Raw genomic sequence first — 17,655 nt, forward strand, 5'->3', positions numbered from 1 at the left:
CTCTCGGACTCACTCTCTCTCTCTCTCTCTCCCTCTCTCCTGCTCTCTCTCTCTTTGTCTCTTGCTCTCACTCTCTCACTCTGTCTCTCACTCTCACTCACTCTGTTGCTCTCTCTCTCGCTCTCTCGCTCGTTCTCCAGCTCTCTCGCTCTCTCATACTCTCACTCACTCTCACTCTCACTCACTCTCACTCTCACTCTCTCTCTCGCTCTCTCACTCTGTCTCTCTCTCTCTCTCTCACTCTCACTCTCTCACTCTCACTCTCTCTCTCACTCTCTCACACTCTCTCTCTCACACTCTCTCACTGTCTCACTCTCTCTGACTCCTCTCCCTCTCTCTCTCACACTATATAAAGTAATTTTGCCACAAGTAATAAACTATATTAGAAGATTGACATTCAGCTCAGAGGGTATTTACGACACAACTTAGGAGGTAAACAGTATAATGCTACTGGCGCTTCATACTTGACGAAGTCCGGGTGCTGACAGAGAGCTCAGTAATCTCACCGTCTGGGCAAGAAGCTGTTTCCCATCCTAACAGTCCTTGTCCTAATGCCTTGTACCTGTTGTCTGATTGACAGTTCCTCCCAACCCACGGAGTTCCTCAGGCAGATTGAGTGTTCCAGATTCAGCTGTCATTTACAGTGTCGGCCTTCATAAGAGCAAGCATGGAACACCAAGCCTTTATAAGGCTTTGGTCAGAGTTCAAAGGTTCAATTTAATGTCAGAGAAATGTATACGATATACATCCTGAAATGCTTTTTCTTCGCAAAACATCCACAAAAACAGAGAAGTGCCCCAAGGAATGAACAACAGTTAAACATGGGAACCCCAAAGTCAACCCCCCAAGCTCCCCACTCTCGTGCGTAAGCGGCAGCAAGGCAACGATACCCCCTCCCCCCGGAATAAAAAGCGCACCTGCTACCGAGCACAAGCATGAGCTAAACGATAGCAGAGGCACAGACCTTGCAGTTACCCCTAAGACAATTGCAATTCATCCGGCATTCGGCAACCCGCAGATTCTCTATCTCCCCCATTTTCACAGCGAGCAGGAGACATAACAACAACTCGCTGGTTTACCATGTTAAAAAGTCCGTTTCCTCGCTTTTTACAAGCTCTGTGCCTGAAGATCGCAAAGATAATAGACAATAGGTGCAGGAGTAGGCCATTCGGCCCTTCAAGCCAGCACCACCATTCACTGTGATCATGGCTGATCATCCACAATCAGTATCCAGTTCCTGCCTTATCCCCATAACCTTTGATTCCACTGTCTTTAAGAGCTCTATCCATCTCTTTTTTGAAAGCATCCGGAGACTTGGCCTCCACAGCCTTCTGGGGCAGAGCATTCCATACATCCACCACTCTCTGGGTGAAAAAGTTTTTCCTCAACTCCGTTCTAAATGGCCTACCCCTTATTCTTAAACTGTGGCCTCTGGTTCTGGATTCACCCACCAGCGGGAACATGCTTCCTGCCTCCAGCGTGTCCAATCCCTTAATAATCTTATACGTTTCAATAAGATCCCCTCTCAGTCTTCTAAATTCCAGAGTATACAAGTCCAGTCGCTCCAATATTTCGACTTTTTTCAGTCCTGCCATCCCAGGAATTAACCTTGTGAATCTACACTGCACTCCCTCAATAGCAAGAATGTCCTTCCTCAAATTTGGAGACCAAAACTGCACACAGTACTCCAGGTGTGGTCTCACCAGGACCCTGTACAGCTGCAGAAGGGCCTCTTCGCTGTTATACTCAATTCCCCTTGTTATGAAGGCCAGCATGCCATTAGCTTTCTTCACTGCCTGCTGTACTTGCATGCTTGCTTTCAGTGACTGATGTACAAGAACACCTAGATCTGGTTGTGCTTCCCCTTTTCCTAACTTGACTCCATTTAGATAATAATCTTCCTTCTCGTTCTTACCACCAAAGTGGATAACCTCACATTTATCCACATTAAACTGCATCTGCCCACTCACCCAGCCTGTCCAAGTCACCCTGCATTCTCATAACATCCTCCTCACATTTCACACTGCCACCCAGCTTTGTGTCATAGGCAAATTTGCTAACATTACTTTTAATTCCCTCATCTAAATCATTAATATATATTGTAAACAGCTACAGTCCCAGCACTGAACCTGTGGTACCCCACTGGTCACCGCCTGCCATTCCGAAAGGGACCCGTTAATCGCTACTCTTTGTTTTCTGTCAGCCAGCCAATTTTCAATCCATGTCAGTACTCTGCCCCCAATACCATGTGTCCTAATTTTGCCCACTAATCTCCTATGTGGGACTTTATCAAAGGCTTTCTGAAAGTCCAGGTACATTACATCCATTGGCTCTGCCTTGTCCATTTTTATAGTTACATCCTCAAAAAATTCCAGAAGATTAGTCAAGCACGATTTCCCCTTCGTAAATCCATGCTGACTCGGACCAATCTTGTTACTACTATCCAGATGTGTCGTAATTTCATCTTTTATAATTGACTCCAGCATCTTTCCCACCACCGACGTCAGGCTAACCGGTCTATAATTTCCTGTTTTCTTTCTTCCTCCCTTCTTGAAGAGAGGGACAACATTAGCCACCCTCCAATCCACAGGAACTGATCCTGAATATATAGAACATTGGAAAATGATTACCAATGTGTCCACAATTTCTAAAGTCACCTCCTTAAGTACCCTGGGATGCAGACCATCAGGTCCCGGGGACTTATCAGCCTTCAGACCCAACAGCCTATCCAACACCATTTCCTGCCCAATATAAATTCCCTTCAATTCATCCATTACCCTAGGTCCTTTGGCCACTATTATATCTGGGAGATTGTTTATATCTTCCCTAGTGAAGACAGATCCAAACTACCTGTTCAACTCGTCTGCCATTTCCTTGTTCCCCATAATAAATTCACCTGCTTCTGTCTTCAAGGGCCCAATTTTGGTCTTAACTATTTTTTTCCTTTTCACATACCTAAAGAAGCTTTTGCTATCCTCCTTTATATTCTTGGCTAGTTTACCTTCGTACCTCATTTTCTCTCCGTGTATTGCCTTTTTAGTTACCTTCTGTTGCTCTTTAAAAGTTTGCCAATCCTCCGGCTTCCCACTCGTCTTTGCTATGTTATACTTCTCGTTTATTTTTATACTGTCCATTACTTCCCTTGTCAGCCACGGCCTCCCCTTACTCCCCTTAGGATCTTTCTTCCTCTTTGGAATGAACTGATCCTGCACCTTCTGCATTATTCCCAGAAACACTTGCCATTGCTGTTCCACTGTCATCCCTGCTAGGGTATTGTCCCATTGAACTTTGGCCAGCTCCTCCCTCATAACACCATAGTTCCCTTTGTTCAACTGTAATACTGACACTTCCGAGTTTCCCTTCTCCCTCTCAAATTGTAGATTAAAACTTATCATATTATGGTCACTATAAGGGTATGGTCACAATAAGAGGAATAGATAGAGTGGATAGCCAGCGCCTCTTCCCCAGGGCACCACTGCTCAATACAAGAGGACATGGCTTTAAGGTAAGGGGTGGGAAGTTCAAGGGGGATATTAGAGGAAGGTTTTTTACTCAGAGAGTGGTTGGTGCGTGGAATGCACTGCCTGAGTCAGTGGTGGAGGCAGATACACTAGTGAAGTTTAAGAGACTACTAGACAGGTACATGGAGGAATTTAAGGTGGGGGCTTATATGGGAGGCAGGGTTTGAGGGTCGGCACAACATTGTGGGCCGAAGGGCCTGTACTGTGCTGTACTATTCTATGTTCTACTACCTCCTAATGGCTCCTTTACCTCGAGGTCCTTGATCAAATCCGGTTCATTGCACAACACTAAATCTAGAATTGTGTTCTCTCTGGCAGGCTCCAGTACAAGCTGTTCTAAGAATCCATCTCGGAGGGTTTCCACAAACTCCCTTTCTTGGGATCCAGCACCAACCTGATTCCTCCAGTCTACCTGCATGTTGAAGTCCCCCATAACACTGTACCGTTACCTTTGCGACATGCCAATCAATTTTAACTCTTGATTCAACTTACACCCTACATCCAGTGTACTGTTTTGGGGCCTGTAGATAACTCCAATTAGGGTCTTTCTACCCTTAGAATTTCTCAGTTCTATCCATACTGACTCTATGTCTCCTGATTCTATGTCCCCCCTCGCAAGGGACTGAATATCATTCCTCACCAACAGAGCCACCCCACCCCCTCTGCCCATCAGTCTGTCCTTTCGATAGGACGTATACCCTTGAATATTCATTTCTCAGGCCCTGTCCACTTGAAGCCATTTCTCTGTTATTCCCACATCATCATACTTACCAATTTCCAACTGAGCCTCAAGCTGATCCACTTTATTTCTTATACTCCGTGCATTCATATATAATACTTTTAATTCATTACTCCCCTCACCTCCCATATCAATTCCTATTTCACTTGGCCATACTGTACGATCCCTTCTTGAGCTTTCTGCTCTGTTGATTCTGCTGTCATTCTTAACTTTTCTTATTCTCACTTTCCCTTTATCTCCATCCGTATGTTTCCAGTTCGTCCCCTCCCCTCCCCCCCACTACTTAGTTTAAACACACCCGTGTTGCAGAGGCAAACCTTCCTGCCAGAATGCTGGTGCCCCGCTTATTAGGGTGCAACCCGTCCCTTTTGTACAATTCATCCTTACCCCGAAACATACGCCAATGGTCCAAGAATGTAAATCCTTGCTTCCTGCACCAGTTCCTCAGCCACATATTCAGATCCATTATCTCCCTGTTCTTGACCAGTCCAGCACGAGGAACTGGAAGCAAACCGGAGATAACCACCCTGGAAGTCCTACTTTTCAGCCTTCTTCCGAGTTCTCTGAAGTCGCGCTGTAAAATGTCTTTCCCGTTCTTCCCCACGTCATTTGTGCCCACATGCACCACCACTTCCGGATCTTCACCTTCACTCTTGAGGATTCCCTGCACCCGGTCCGTGACATCCTGGATCCGGGCACCAGGGAGGCAACACACCATCCTTAAATCTCGCCTGTTGCCACAGAAACCCCTTTCTGTACCTCTCACTATGGAGTCCCCTACTACCATGGCTCTGCCTGATGTCTGTCTCCTCGGACCTCAGCGCCAATTGTTGACTCGCAGACCCGTCCGCCTCTCAGACTGGCACTGTCTTCTGTCCCGACAGCTTCCAAGAGGGTGAACCTGTTTACAAGAGGCACATCTCCCGGGGTCTCCTGTACTTCAAGCACCCTTTCCTTGCTCATCGTCCTCCCCCTTCTCTCTTCCAGTATCCTCGGTGTAACGACCTCACTGTGGGTCCTGTCCAGAAAACTCTCCTTCTCCCGGATTAACCTGACGTCATCCAGTTGCCTCTCCAGTGCTGGAACACGGTCCCTCAGAAGCTGAATCTGGACACATTTTCCGCAGGTGTAGGATCCAGAGGCACCATTAGTGTCCCTGACCTCCCACATCATGCACGCAGCACACTGAATCAGCCTAGCGGTCATCTCTTCTCCACTTCTCACCCTGTCCAACTGTGGCGCAGTCTCCTCTCTCAGCCTCCTCGCCAAAGACTCCTGAGCCAAAGACTCACACTTTTCTCACAAGGCACTTCCCTCGACAAGGCCGCTCCCCTAGAGCGAGCCTTGCTGATATTAGCTGATAATTTCAGTAATTAGCTTCACCTGCCTCGCCTCCTCCGACCTCGAAGGTCTGGTTAGCTCGCTGCTTAAGAACGGTTTTTTAAATCAGCTGCTCCTTCTCAGCTGGTCCCCGCACTCGCTCCTTCACCTGCCTCGCCTCCTCCGACCTTGAAGGTCTGCTTAGCTCGGGTCTCGGGTCTTCGGGCCCACAGCGGAAGGTTTGCCAGCCTCTCCCATGACACACAAGTCTCCTGCCGTGACACCAACCCTCGATCCGCCTGTCTCCAGAGCCCCAAGATCTTCGGCTTCCAAACACTAGGCCGCCTCTCAGGCCAAACCCTTGGCGTGCCGAACGTCGGCCAGTCCTGAAACCCCGAGAACGGGTCCCATTCCCGCAAAGAACCGAAGTCTGTGTGTAACTCCAGGTCAAGGTCTTCAAGAGAACCTTGAAAGGGAAAAATAGAGATGTTAAAGATGGAAATAGAGCTGTTTCCGAAGATGCAAACAAAGGAGATGCCATTTAGTGCCATCTTAACTCTGCCTCCAACTAACCACGAGCAGTTTTAGACCCTTTATCTAAGATGGAATGTACTGGCATTGGAGATAGTCCAGAGGAGATGTACAAGACCAATCCTGGGGATGAAAAGGATAACGTGAGGGCTGTTTGATGGCTCTGGGCCTGTACTCACTGGAGTTTAGAAGAATGGAGGGTGGGGATCTCATTGAAACCTATTGAATGTTGAAAGGCCTTGATAGAGTGGATGTGGAGAGAATGTTTCCTATAGTGGGGAGTCCAGGACCAGAGGCGCAGCCTCAGACTAGAGAACGGCCATTTAGAACAGGGATGAGGAGAAATTTCTTTCACCAGAGGGACGTGAATCTGTGGAATTCATTGCCACAGACAGATGCTGCAGCCAAATCATTGGGTAAATTTAAAGCAGAGGTTGATAGGTTTTTGATTAGGGTGTCAAAGGTTACGAGGAGAAGGCAGGAGAATGGGGTTGAGAGGGATAATGAAGCAGCCATGATGGAATGGGCTGGGTGAATGGCCTAATTCTGCTCCTTTGTCTTATGGTTTTATCTATAATGTTGTGTCTTCTCCAACCTGGGTCCACAGTTTCTCAGAAAGAACTCTGGTCATGGAGTCGTTTACCAATGAAACATCAAATTCAGAGGAACAATTATTTCATTCTCCTTTACACTTGTGTACTGGAAATGACATTAAAGACTAGAATCTTACAAAATATTTGTTCACATCATGATTCAATGAACTTCAGCCACTAAATCTGTGCTAGCTATCAGTCACACAGTTACACTAATCCCATTTCATTCTCCCCACGTTGCCATCAACTTCCCCCAGTTTCTGCCCCCTCACCCACCCACAAGAGGCAATTTACCCGAGTTGAGCATCTTTGGGGTGTGAGAGCAAAGCGAAGCATCCTCAGTTACTGTGGCTTCAGCCTGCCTGTCCCTCTGTAAACCTCCTCATTATTTCAGTTACCAAGCTGCTGATCTCACAGTGATGTGAATTGAATTTCCTTTGATGTTAACCATTGTGGTCACTTGTGACATCTCGCCCTGACGGTCACAGTATCGCTTGGTTAAGCTCACAACCGCTACTGGGGCACAGGCTGCTGACTAGAGTCCTCTCTCCTGGGATAGTTTTTCACATTGTCCCCAGGTGTAGTCCACCTTCTCCTTCCTCTCCCAGGGCTGAGGTCTCTGAAGCTTCTGTGGGTGTGTCTGGAGCTCTGTGTTTTTACGGGATGGGATTGCCAGTCCCATGTCCAATCCTCCTCCTCCTCTCGCAGCCGGACTTGGCAGCATGACAATAAAGTGATTAGTTCTGTCTGAACGGCATTATATTTGTTTATCACAAGTTCATTGAATGATGATGTGAACAAATATTTTGTAAGATTCTAGTCTTTAATGTCATTTCCAGTACACAAGTGTAAAGGAGAATGAAGTAATTGTTACTCTGAATTTGATGTTGTACAGAAAAAAGTACAAGATAAAGGACACAATAATAATAAAACACATAAAGTATAAATTTATGAGGGGTATAGATAGGGTTTTTCCACTGAGGTTGGGTGAGACTACAACCAGAGTTCGTGGGTTGAGGGTGGAAGGGGAAATGTTAAAGGAGAACATGAGGGGAAACTTCTTCACTCCGAGGGTCATGAGAGTGTGGAATGAGCTGCCAGCACAAGTGGTGCATGTGAGCTCGATTTCAACATTTAAGAAAAATTTGGATGGGTATGTGGATGGTTGGGGTTATGGAGGGCTATGGTCCTGGTGAAGGTTGATGGGAGTAGGCAGTTTAAATATTTCGGCATGGACTAGATGGGCCAAAGAGCCTGTTTCTGTGCTGTACTTTTCTGTGACTCTATAGCTCAAGTACGCTAATTGTATGTCCATAAAGTGACGTTCGGCACAGGAGTGTCTGTGACTCTGACAGGAAGTGATAAAGTAGTGGTGGTTGGGGTGTGAAGGGGTGGGTTAGTGGGTGGAGGTGATCAGCCTCACTGCCTGGGGAAAGTCACTGTTTCTGAGTCTGGTGGTCCTGGCGTAGCCTCACCAGATGCTACATAGCCTCGCTGATGGGAGTGGGACAAACAGTCCATGAGCAGGGTGGGTGGGATCCTTCATGATGTTACTGGCCTTTCTGGCACCAAAAAAAGACCAGCTTTTCACTGCATCCTGGTACAATAATAAAACCTATTCCTATTCCCTCCACAGTGTCGTGGCCTTCCGGAAATCCAACAAGGTGGGCGTCTTCATCAGGGTGGTCCCGCAGAGAGAGAGCGGTGATGTCAACATCAGCTTCAAGCTGCGCTACGACTTCAGGAACCCAGCGGGAGCCATCCGGCCGGCTGATGAAACCGAACTGAGCGCAGAGGTCATCTGGCTGACCCAGCACGTCGATCTCAGGCTGGGACCCCTGGCCGCCTGAGCTTGGGACCATCCACCCCCTCTCTCCCAGTGACCCCCCCCCCCACACCAGCAACTGGGTGTCTCTTTACGGGGGCTGGGGCAGAGGGAGCCGAAAGGGTCAGAGAAACTCACCTATCCAGTAGAAAGTGTGGAGGTCACACCTAGAGATGCCACACAAGCCTCTCTTGCTGTTGGTGGGGTGGATGCAGTGATTGAGGTTCTTTATGAGTCAAGCAGCGTACGTAGGGACGGTAAATCGCAAACATGGGATTCTGCAGTTGCTGGAAATGCAGAGCAGTACACACAAAATACTGGAGGAACTCAGCAGGTCAGGCAGTATCTGTAGAAAAGAATAAACAGTTAATATTTCGGACTGAAACCCTTCATCAGGACTGTAAAGGAAGGGGGCAGTAATCAGAATGCTTCCCTTTCTCACCAGTCTTCTATCCTGGGTCAGTCTTTGAAGTCGGCCCAGGTGTAGCCCATCTTAATCTTCGAGGCGAAGATCTTTCCTCTCGCAGGGATGAGGTCTTTAGGGCTTCTGTTGGCGTTTCTGTAGCTCTGGGTTTTAACAGGATAGAGTTGCAGCCCCATCCTTAACCCCCATCCTTCTTCAGCCGGGCTTGGAACTGTTCATAGTGGATTTAACATTTTTCTCCCTTCCCCTTTATTTTGGCATCTTCCCCCTTTCTTTCCAGTCCTGATGAAGGGTCTCAGCCCAAAATATCGACTGTTTATTCCTCTCCATAGATGCTGCCTGGCCTGCTGAGTTCCTCCGGCATTTTGTGTCTGTGTTGCCCAGGATTTCCAGCACCTGCAGGATCTTATGTTTTTCTTCAGCTGCACGCTTTTGGACAAACTTGGTTTAAAATACCATGTCTCTGGGTGAGTTTGAACAAGACATTGAAAGCTTCACGCGATGAGCAATCTGCTGGAGGAACTCAGTGGGGTCGAGCAGCATCTGTGCGAAGGGGTGGCAGATGTCCACATTTCAGGTCAGGATCTTGCTTTGGGAAAATTCTTCTTTCTCTTCTTTACCCCACCCCGACAGAAACTGATCAAACTTCTGAGTTCTTCTGACAGATTGTGTGTGTTGCTACAGAATCCGGCATGTGTAGGCTCCTGTGCCTTCACTGCCACCCAGTACCATGATGCACAGACCCCTGATGTTCCTGGCCAAGAGACGGTTATGGATTCCAGAATGCACCCTTCTTGCCCTCTGTGATAACCCCCTTCCGAGGGATTGCCAGATTCCCTCTCTGGCCCCACCGAGAGACAGCAACAAGGAACGTTTTCCCCCACGGACAGCAAGAATTCCTCCTCCCGTTGCTCAACACTACTCTCTTCTCCCTGCCCCAGAACTGCAGATGCTGGAAAGATCCAGAGCAGCACACACAACATGCTGGAGGAACTCAGCAGGTCAGGCAGCATCTATGGAGAGGAATAAACGGTCGGTGTTTGGGGCCAAAGGGTCTCGAAAGATTAGCTTTGTTTTTATCATGTACATCAAAATATTGAGATGTGACTGATCTTCCTCACTCCACGCTTCTCGATGTCAGACCCCTCGCCTTGTAACAATCTTCCTCATGCATTAGCATAGTCACTACTTCCTCCACCCCCAGTGGTCAGAAATCCTGCAGCTGGCACATGAAAAGCCTGGACGATAAAGCTCTTTGGCCCTTCATTGACTTCCTGCATTATAAGCCTGGCTTCCACTGCTGCCCCCAGGTTTTTCACTCTCTTTGCCCTTTGTCTCCGAGTATGTGGCCATCTGTAACCCATTGCAGCTCCCTGTGTACTGCCACCTGAATCCCCTTGTGACTCCCTGCACACCCGACTATCTGTAACCTCTTGTGCTGGCTCCCTGTGTATGCGGCCGCCTGTTACTCCTTGTGACTTCCTACACACACGGCTGCCTGTTACCCCTTGTGACTCCCTGCACACGTGGCCGCCTGTAACTCTTGATGTGGCTCCCTGCGTATGAGGTTGCCTGTAACCCCTTGATATGGCTCCCTGTGTATGTGGCTGCCTGTAAACACTTGTGGCTCCCTGTGTACACAGCTGCCTATAACCCCTTGTGGCTCCCTGCATACAAGGTTGCCTGTAAGCCCTTGATATGGCTGCCTGTGTACGTGGCTGTCTGTAACCTCTTGTGGCACCCTGTGTATGAGGTTGCCTGTAACCTCTTGATATGGCTCACTATGTGTGTGGCCACCTGTAAACACTTCTGGCTCCCTGCGTACGAGGTTGCCTGTAACTCCTGGTGGCTCCCTGCGTACGAGGTTACATGTAGCCCCTTGATATGGCTCCTGTGTATCTGGCAGCCTGTAAACGCTTGTGGCTCCCTGCACACGCGGCTGCCTGTAACTCCTTGATATGGCTCCCTGCATACGAGGTTGCCTGTAAACACTTGAGTTGGCTCCCTGTGTTTGTGGTTGCCTGAAACCGCAGTGCTATAACATTTGATGTTCCAGTGTATTAATGTGTAACTTATATCAATTAAACAATAAACAAATTTAAATTTCCCTGTCTGACATGTTGGGTCTTGATCTGTTGTCATACCTGGAACATGGAAGAGTGGAGTACAGGGAAAGGGCCTTCACCCCACAATGTCTTTGGTGACCATGAAGCTGGTCTGCTCTGCCTGCCCGCCTGTGATCCATGTCCCACCATCCCCATGTCAGTCTAACACTCTCTTCCATACCACTCCACCTGGTTCCACTCCAGCCACCCTCCACTCTGTTTTAATAAAGAAATCCCTACTCATCTTTAAGCTTTATCCACTCCTCAAATGTAAGCCTAATAATATTTGACATTTCTACATCAGAAAAATGATTTTGCTGTCTGCCCTATTTGTATCTCTCATAATCTTATAAATCTTTGTCAGATCTGCCCTGTCTCTGCTGCTCCAGAAAAACCAGCCCCAGTTTACCCTCTAAAGGAGGCAGCATCCTGGTGATCCTCTACTGCACCCTCTAAAGCTTCACACCTTTCCTGTAATGGGGCAACTGGAATTGCATACGGTACTCCCCAAGTGCAGCCTAACCAGTTAACATGACTTCCTGGTGCTTCTATTCAATGTCCCGACCAGTGACGGCTCAACACGTAGCACGTAGTCACCAGCAAGGCGCACTAGCAACTCTGTTAGCAGTCTGAAGAGATCTTGTACGTCACCAGGGCTTCTTACAAGTTTCTATGCAGAAAGCATTCTGACTAGTTCCATCACAGCCTGGTATGAGACCTCAAGTTCAAGTTCCAGTTTATTGTTATTCAGCCATATACACACATACCACAAAACAAAACCATGATCCTCTGGGACCAGGGTGCACAACACGGTACATGTAAACACCCACACACCAACACAAAGAATAAAGTATAGTTTGTTCATTATGTGCAGTGTCTATGATGTAGGCGATCATGGTCTTTCCAGGACCAGAATTGTTCTGGCAAATTTTCCAACAGAAGTGGTTTACCATCGCTGCCTTCTGGGCAGTGACTTTACAAGATGGGTGACCCCAGCCATTATCAATAATCTTCAGAGATCGTCCACCTGGCGTCAGTGGTCGCATGACCAGGACCTGTGATTTGCACCAGCTGCTGCCGTGGTTTCACGTGACCCTGATCGGGGGGTGGGGTGTGTGTGTGTGGATAATCAGGTGCTACTCATCGCCCAAGGGTGACCTGCAGGCTAGCGGAGGAAAGGAGTACCTTGTACTTCCTTTGGTAGACAAATATCCCCACTCCACCAACCTTGAAATTAATTCCAGAAGATTGACACTTAACGTAGGACACAAGTTAAAAAGTAAACAGTATAACACCACTGTTATTTCAAGTGAGACGAGACCAATGCACAGGATTGCAAGAAGTTGCAGAGGGTTGTAGCCAGCTCCATCACAAGCTCAACCCTCCCACCATCGAGGGCATCTTCAAAGAGGTGATACCACAGGAAGGTGGCAACTTGCCAACCAGCTCATGCCCCCTTCTCATTTGCTACCATCAGGAAGGAGGTACAGGAGCTTTAAGAACCACTCTCAAAGATTCAGGGACATTTCCCCTTTGCCATCAGATTTCCGGAAGGAGAAGCAAACCCATGAACATTAGCTGAGTATTGATCTCGTTTGAATTATCCTTGCTGTAATTAATAATACTTTTGTTGAGTGCACTGTACTGCTGTAGCAAAACAACCACCTTCACTTTGTATCTGTCAGTGATAATGAGTCTGATTTTGATTTGGACTCTCCCCACCCCCCACCATCCCATCCACTGGTGTTGTCACTCGCAAAAAAACTGTGGACTTGCACCCCAAGATCCCACTGTAAATCAATGCACCTGAGCCCATTTACCGCATAAAGGCTGTTCCAAAACGAACCTGAAGACCTGTCAAATGAAGAAAATCAGTGAGTGTCTCCCCATAGCCCTGGGGTCAACGTTTGCTTTGAATATAACATCTGGTTGTTTACATCACTGTCAATTATGGGATCTTGCTGCCCCAGGTGGGTAAATTATTAATTTCATAGCTAGCGAGTTTCAATGAAAATCTTTGTATTGTTTGCCATGGCATTCATACAGATCATTTCAAAATATCAGTGCATCACCAGCTAAACAGCAAATCAAAAACACCCAAACACTAATCCCTCCCACCTACACAATGTCCACATCCCTCCATCTTCCTCATATTCACCTGCCTGTCTAAACATCTCGTAAAAGCCTCTAACGCATTTGCCTCTGCCATTCCAGGCATCCACCACTATCTGAGTCAAAAAAACTTCCTTCTCACAGCCCCTCTGAACCTACCCCTTCTCACCCTCATTGCAAGGCCTCTGGTATTAGACATTTCAACCTAGGGAAACGTGCTGTCTGATTACTGTACCGATACCTCTCATAATCTTATAAATGAGCCTAGCTTGTTCAGTCTCATGATAGCACATGCCCTCTAAACCAGACAGCATCCTGGTAAACCTCTTCTGCACCCTCTCCGAAGCCTCGACATCTTCCTATAGCGAGGTGACCAGAACCGTATTCAATACTCCAGCTGCTCAAGAAGTATTGCAGGAAAGGCGGATGATAGTGCTGAAGATGAGGTAGCTGGTTTACAAACAGAGGCAATGTGTAGTGAGGGGACGCTGTTGATAGGGCAAAATTGCAGTTAACAGGATGAGTTGCAACATAGAAGGCAGACAAAAGGCTAACAGGAAGGAGCTTAAGAAGGAAATTAGGAGAGCCAGAAGGGGCCATGAGAAGGCCTTGGTGGGCAGGATTAAGGAAAACCCCAAGGCATTCTACAAGTATGTGAAGAGCAAGAGGATAAGACATGAGAGAAAAGAACCAATCAGGTGTGACAGTGGGAAAGTGTGTATGGAACCGGAGGAGATAGCAGAGATACTTAATGAATACTTTACTTCAGTATTCACTATGGAAAAGGATCTTGGTGATTGTAGTGATGACTTGCAGCGGACTGAAAAGCTTGTGCATGTAGATATTAAGAAAGAGGATGTGCTGGAGCTTTTGAAAAGCATCAAGTTGGATAAGTCACCGGAACCGGATGAGATGTACCCCAGGCTACTGTGGGAGGCAAGGGAGGAGACTGATGAGCCTCTGGCAATGAGCTTTGCATCATCGAAGGGAACGGGAGAGGTTCCAGAGGATTGGAGAGTTGCAGATGTTGTTCCTTTATTCAAGAAAGGGAGTAGAGATAGCTCAGGAAATTATAGATCAGTGAGTCTTTCTTCAGTCATTGGTAAGTTGATGGAAAAGATCCTGAGAGACAGGATTTATGAACATTTGGAGAGGCAAGATATGATTAGGAATAGTCAGCATGGCTTTGTCAAAGGCAGGTCATGCCTTATGAGCCTGATTGAATTTTCTGAGGACGTGACTAAACACATTGATGAAGATAGAGCCATAGATGTAGCGTATATGGATTTCAGCAAGGCATTTGATAAGGTACCCCATGCAAGGCTTATTGAGAAAGTAAGAAGGCATGGAATCCAAGGGCAGAATATAGTATTAATGGTAAGACTCTAGGCAGTGTGGAGGATCAGAGGGATCTTGGGGTCCCTGTCCATAGGACACTCAAAGCAGCTGCGCAGGTTGACTCTGTGGTTAAGAAGGCATACAAAGATGTATTGGCCTTCATCAATCGTGGAATTGAATTTAGGAGCCGAGAGGTAATGTTGCAGCTATATAGGATCCTGGTCAGACCCCACTTGGAGTACTATGCTCAGTTCTGGTCACCTCACTACAGGAAGGATGTGGAAACCATAGAAAGGGTGCAGAGCAGATTTACAAGGATGTTGCCTGGATTGGGGAGCATGCCTGATCAGAACGGATTGAGTGAACTCGGCGTTTTCTCCTTGGAGCAACAGAGGATGAGAGGTGACCTGATAGAGGTGTATAAGATGATGAGAGGCATTGACCGTGTGGATAGTCAGGGGTTTTTTCCTGGGGCTGAAATGGCTGCCACAAGAGGACACAGGTTTAAGGTGCTGGAAGTAGGTACAGAGGAGATGTCAGGGGTAAGTTTTTTTACTCAGAGAGTGGTGAGTGCGTGGAATGGGCTGCCAGCGACGGTGGTGGAGGAGGATATGATAGGGTCTTTTAAGAGACTTTTGGATCTTAGCAAAATAGAGGGCTATGGGTAACACTAGTAATTTCTAAGGTAGGGACATGTTCGGCACAACTTTGTGGGCCGAAGGGCCTGTATTGTGCTGTAGGGTTTCTATGTTTCTATGTTTAAAATCAAAACAGGTGAATACAGGACTGAAGGTGTTGTATCTGAATGCACACAGTATACGGAATAAGGTAGGTGAACTTGCAGCACAGTTGCAGATTGGCAGGTATGATGTTGTAGGCATCACTGAATCATGGCTGAAAGAGGATTATAGCTGGGAGCTTAATGTCCAAGGACACACATTGTGTCGAAAGGACAGACAGCTAGGCAAGGGGAGCGGTGTTGCTCTGTTGGTTTAAAAAATGAAATGGAATCATTAGAAAGAGGTAACATAGGGTCGGAAGACGTTGAGCTAAGGAGCTGCAAGGGTTAAAAGACCCTGATGGGAGTTGTATACAGATTCACAAACAGCAGTAAGGATGTGGTCCACAAATTACAACGGGAGATAGAAAATGCATGCCAAAAAGGCAATGTTACAATTGTCATGGGGGATTTCAATTTGATCCCCAATGTGTTTGATCCAGACTTCTGAAGCTTTACATACTTCTCCTTTTCCTCCTTGACTAAATTCATCTCCTCTCTGGACATCCAAAGTTCTGTTACCTTTCCATCCTCATCCTTCCTTCTAACAGGAGCATTCCTTTCCTGTAGGTCAGTGTGATTGTACCCTTCCTGTTCCTGATATCCACCCAAATGGACTCAGTGCCTGACCCCTCCATTACGTCTCCCCTGAGTGTAGCTGTGATATTGTCCCTGTTTAGTAGTGCAATTCCCCCACCCCTCACCTTTTACCACCTCCTCTATTTTGTCTGAAACTTTGAAAACTTGGTACATTATTCACATAATTCTTGACCCTCCCTCACCCAAGCCTCAGTAATGGCTACAACATTGTAATTCCATGTATTGATCCATGTAAAGTTCATTATTTTTACCCATAATACTCCTGCCATTAAAATATACACCCGTCAAACTATCCGACCCATCACACTTGTTATTTTCATTTTGCTTTTCACACATTCCCTCAAAAATATTTACAGAAGTCCAAGAAAGATGGTGGTTTAGCATAGCCTAATCTAAGATTCTATTATTGGGCAATTACTATTCGATATTTAATATTTTGGACACAAGATTGGAATATAATTCCAAGTCCATAATGGATAAACCTTGAAGGCTACTCTGTACAAGGGTTCTCTTTGGCTTCCATTTTAGGAACTTCACTTCCTTTTGTGTTATCTAAATTGAATAAACAAATGGTTAATCTAATAATTAAACATATATTACGAATATGGTTTCAATTTTGTAAATTTTTTGGTTTGAACAAATTTATATTATCAAGCCCTATTATATCTAAACTTTTTTCAACCCTTGGTTATGATTCAAGCATTTTCGATATGGAAAATGAAAGGTATAACATGTTTTTGTGACTTATTTCTGGATAACTGTTTCATGTATTTTGAACAGTTATCTAATGAACTTATTTTGCCCAGATCCCATATTTTTTAGATATTTACAAATAGGAAACTTTTCAAATACCACACTGCCTACCTTTCCAATTTCACACCCTACTGATATCACTGATAAAATTTTAGGTTTAAATCCCTTTCAGAAGGGATTAATAGCATCTATTTATGATATAATTATGAAATTACAGCCAGGTATATCTGATAAAATTAAAAATTAATGGGAAAGGGAACTTCAACTTTGCCGACCTACAGAGAAATGGGATAACATTTTTCAATTAGTTAGTTCTTCCTCCATATGTGCCAAACACATGCTAATACAATTTAAAGTAGTGCATAGGGCCCATATGTCTAAAGATAAACTAGCTCGTTTTTCTTCCCATATAAACCCTATTTGTGACAGATGTCACTTTGAGGTGGCTTTCTTGACTCATATGTTTTGGTCCTGTCCTCTTTTGGAAGAATTCTGGAAAGATATTTTTGATATTATCTCAACAGTTTTGCATTTTGACTTACAGCCCCATCCTATTACGGCAATTTTTGGTTTGCCAATAACGGAACATAGATTTTTACCCTCTTCAGCCTGTTGGATGATCACATTTGTTACTTTAATGGCCAGAAGATCCATTTTATTGAACTGGAAGGAGACCAACCCTCCTACCACATTTCAATGGTTTTCTCAAAATATATCATGATTAAATTTAGAAAAAATCAGAAGTGACATTTTTGATTCTTTGATTAAATTTGTAGAGACTTGGAAACCATTTATTCAACATTTTCATATGATGTAATTTGACCTTTTCTGAATCCTTCTTATTAACTTAAAATATATAAATAGAGGAACGGAGTTGACACATTATTGAATGTATTTGATTTAAGATATTGGTCCAGACTTGTTTTCTTCTGTTTCCTTTTTTTTTGGGTTTAGTATTTAGTATCTTTTTTCTGTTTTTTTGGGGGGGTTTTCTTTGTATTTTTTTATTTCTTTTT

The 17,655-nt window shown here is 45.8% G+C and overlaps 2 protein-coding genes across 4 annotated transcripts in view; one reads left to right on the top strand and one right to left on the bottom strand.

Moving 5' to 3' along the window:
* Positions 1 to 7,421, bottom strand: part of LOC134349138 (uncharacterized) — a 28,587-nt gene extending 21,166 nt beyond the window's left edge. Inside the window, exons 1-2 of the mRNA XM_063053041.1 lie at positions 6,999 to 7,421; positions 4,648 to 6,046 (exon numbers count right to left, since the gene is read on the bottom strand). Of these exons, the coding sequence (XP_062909111.1) occupies positions 4,648 to 5,047 (400 nt within the window). The 5' untranslated portion in view covers positions 5,048 to 6,046; positions 6,999 to 7,421. The remainder of the gene's footprint in view (positions 1 to 4,647; positions 6,047 to 6,998) is intronic.
* Positions 1 to 10,621, top strand: part of dctn4 (dynactin 4) — a 67,566-nt gene extending 56,945 nt beyond the window's left edge. For all 3 annotated transcript variants that reach the window (XM_063053037.1, XM_063053038.1, XM_063053039.1), the window contains one exon: positions 8,341 to 10,621. In XM_063053037.1, coding sequence (XP_062909107.1) covers positions 8,341 to 8,554 — 214 coding nt within the window. In that variant the 3' untranslated portion in view covers positions 8,555 to 10,621. The remainder of the gene's footprint in view (positions 1 to 8,340) is intronic.
* Positions 10,622 to 17,655: the final 7,034 nt, after the last annotated feature.

The sequence above is a fragment of the Mobula hypostoma genome, chromosome 7, assembly GCF_963921235.1.
Source record: "Mobula hypostoma chromosome 7, sMobHyp1.1, whole genome shotgun sequence".
NCBI lineage: Eukaryota > Metazoa > Chordata > Chondrichthyes > Myliobatiformes > Myliobatidae > Mobula > Mobula hypostoma.